The sequence below is a fragment of the Triticum aestivum genome, chromosome 1A (assembly GCF_018294505.1).
Source record: "Triticum aestivum cultivar Chinese Spring chromosome 1A, IWGSC CS RefSeq v2.1, whole genome shotgun sequence".
In the NCBI taxonomy this organism is placed as follows: Eukaryota; Viridiplantae; Streptophyta; class Magnoliopsida; order Poales; family Poaceae; genus Triticum; species Triticum aestivum.
The window spans coordinates 48,854,846-48,856,881 of record NC_057794.1 but is presented as its reverse complement, the minus strand read 5'-3'; the positions used below and the strand labels follow the sequence as shown (position 1 = coordinate 48,856,881).

The 2,036-nt window shown below is 39.9% G+C and overlaps 1 protein-coding gene across 2 annotated transcripts in view; it reads left to right on the top strand.

Annotated features, from left to right (window-relative positions):
* Window positions 1-986: 986 nt before the first annotated feature.
* Window positions 987-2,036, top strand: part of LOC123188981 (uncharacterized) — a 7,090-nt gene continuing 6,040 nt past the window's right edge. Inside the window, exons 1-3 of one of the 2 annotated variants that reach the window (XM_044601293.1) lie at window positions 987-1,649; window positions 1,743-1,805; window positions 1,899-1,961. In XM_044601293.1, coding sequence (XP_044457228.1) covers window positions 1,170-1,649; window positions 1,743-1,805; window positions 1,899-1,961 — 606 coding nt within the window. In that variant the 5' untranslated portion in view covers window positions 987-1,169. The remainder of the gene's footprint in view (window positions 1,650-1,742; window positions 1,806-1,898; window positions 1,962-2,036) is intronic. The other variant, XM_044601300.1, reaches the window with a different exon arrangement.

Here is a 2,036-nt window from a genome sequence, read left to right as displayed (position 1 = left end):
CTTCTTCAATGTTTTAAATAGCGGGCCATGAAAAATAATGATGGGCCTCTAAATCAGCTATAGTGGGGCTATAGCGGGCTAAAGCAGGCTATTTATGAAAATGGCCTTTTAGCGGCACCCTGCTAAAAAGGCTATAGCGGGCTATAGCTTTGCTATAGCCGGCTATTTAAAACTATGTTCCTCTTTGATAGAAACTTGAGCTCACCGATAAGTCCATTAGCAAACTCCATAATTATTACACGGCAACTGAAAACTTGATTCGAGGATTGCTTTACACCTGGCCGATCAGATCGCCCATAAAATAATGAGCACCTTGTGATGCAACTGAAAATTTGATTCGAGGATTGCTTTACACCTGGCCGATCAGATCGCCCATAAAATAATGAGCACCTTGTGATAAACTCTTCACTAGTTAACGGTATCCTGGAGCTCCATTAGCCATTCCCGTGGGTCACCAGCGGCACTTCTCGAGATATTCTCACTGAACTCTTCATGAGCTAAAGCACATATGCACACACACACCGTGCCATTGTGCAGCTAATCAGCGAGTGTTTCCATTAGTCTTCTCCATCTTCGCAGATGGTGAAAAACATCTAGGCGATTAGATGGGATTGATGGTTGTGAGAAGAAGGAATTATGGAACAACAAAGTCTAAAGATGAGGCATTAGCTCAGGGATCAGGTAACTAATGATCATATATTATTTGCCAACATAAAGTGGGTAGCTTTTCACAGAGTGCAAACTGCATGCGTCTTTTTTCAGTTCTACGTATATGTAAGTATATACATAGAAGCGCTTTAAATAGCATTAAATAATGAATATTTCCATATATTGTTTATATGTCTCGTGATATAGTTGGTGATTTTGTACAGTAGAGATTACCAAAAAGGTGACCCATGCAAAAAAAGAAAATCAGCAGTTATTTGGCAAGTATGGCTATAATGGGCTGCCATTAATGAGTATAGACTATCAACAGTTTGCTTTTTTTGTCGCCTCTGCCTATCCTCTACTCATACTTTGGGAGGCATTAATTTGTCAATCAACATCCGCTTGAACCTTCTGGATTTACTTAAATGATAAGCAAGCCCGCATACCTTAGTCTTACTACCTTCTTCTTCCCCGTATGTCTTTGTTGATTCAAAACTAGCAACTCTTCTATACACTCCTGTATGCTTGCCACACCTTCCATGGCACCAGATCCACTGAATAATGCTTCAAATTCTTCCTATATGCTACTTCGAGTGTTGTTCTTTCGTTTGGTCCTTGGTCTTCAAGTTGAGTCTTCCCTTTCCATGGAGATAATTTCCTTTTGGTTGTGGTTCCAACAAGGGAATGGCCAAGTTGGTTACCTTCGGCACATATACTCTCTTGGTGACAACCATTTTCGCGCAATTGTTTCTTCTGCAAAACTTTTGCTGGAAGTTCTCCATTTTGCGTTCGGTGGTTCAGAGGCCAGATCTATACCAAGAAGTGACTTTCAGAACCAAGCTATTGAAGGAATTTCTCTCTACCTCAATACTATCTGTTATGAGGCCTTAGAAGATCTTCGAGAAAGGATAGAGATGAATTTTGTCCGTAATCAGATGACATACCTGCGCCAAGAAGCCTATGGACAGTCCAGGACTGATCGGGTTCCTGCTGCAAGCTTGGTAAGACTGGGGTTAATATTTAGTTATCCAAGATCTGATCTGTTAGTAGTAGAAGGTTTTATCCTTTTGTGATTTGCTTTATCATGTATGCAGATGACGGATCTATACCAAGAGGCCTATGGAGAATCATCGCATGAACAAATTCCTAATATCTCAGTAAGACAATTGTTCATATTTAGTTATTCAAGATCAGATCTGTTACTAGTACAAGGTTTTACCCTTTTGTGATTTGCTTTATCATCTATGCAGATGACAGATCAATACCAAGAGGCCTATGGAGAATCATCGCATGAACAGATTCCTAATATCTCAGTAAGACCAGTGTTCATATTTAGTTATTCAAGATCAGATCTGTTACTAGTACAAGGTTTTACCCCTTTGTGATTT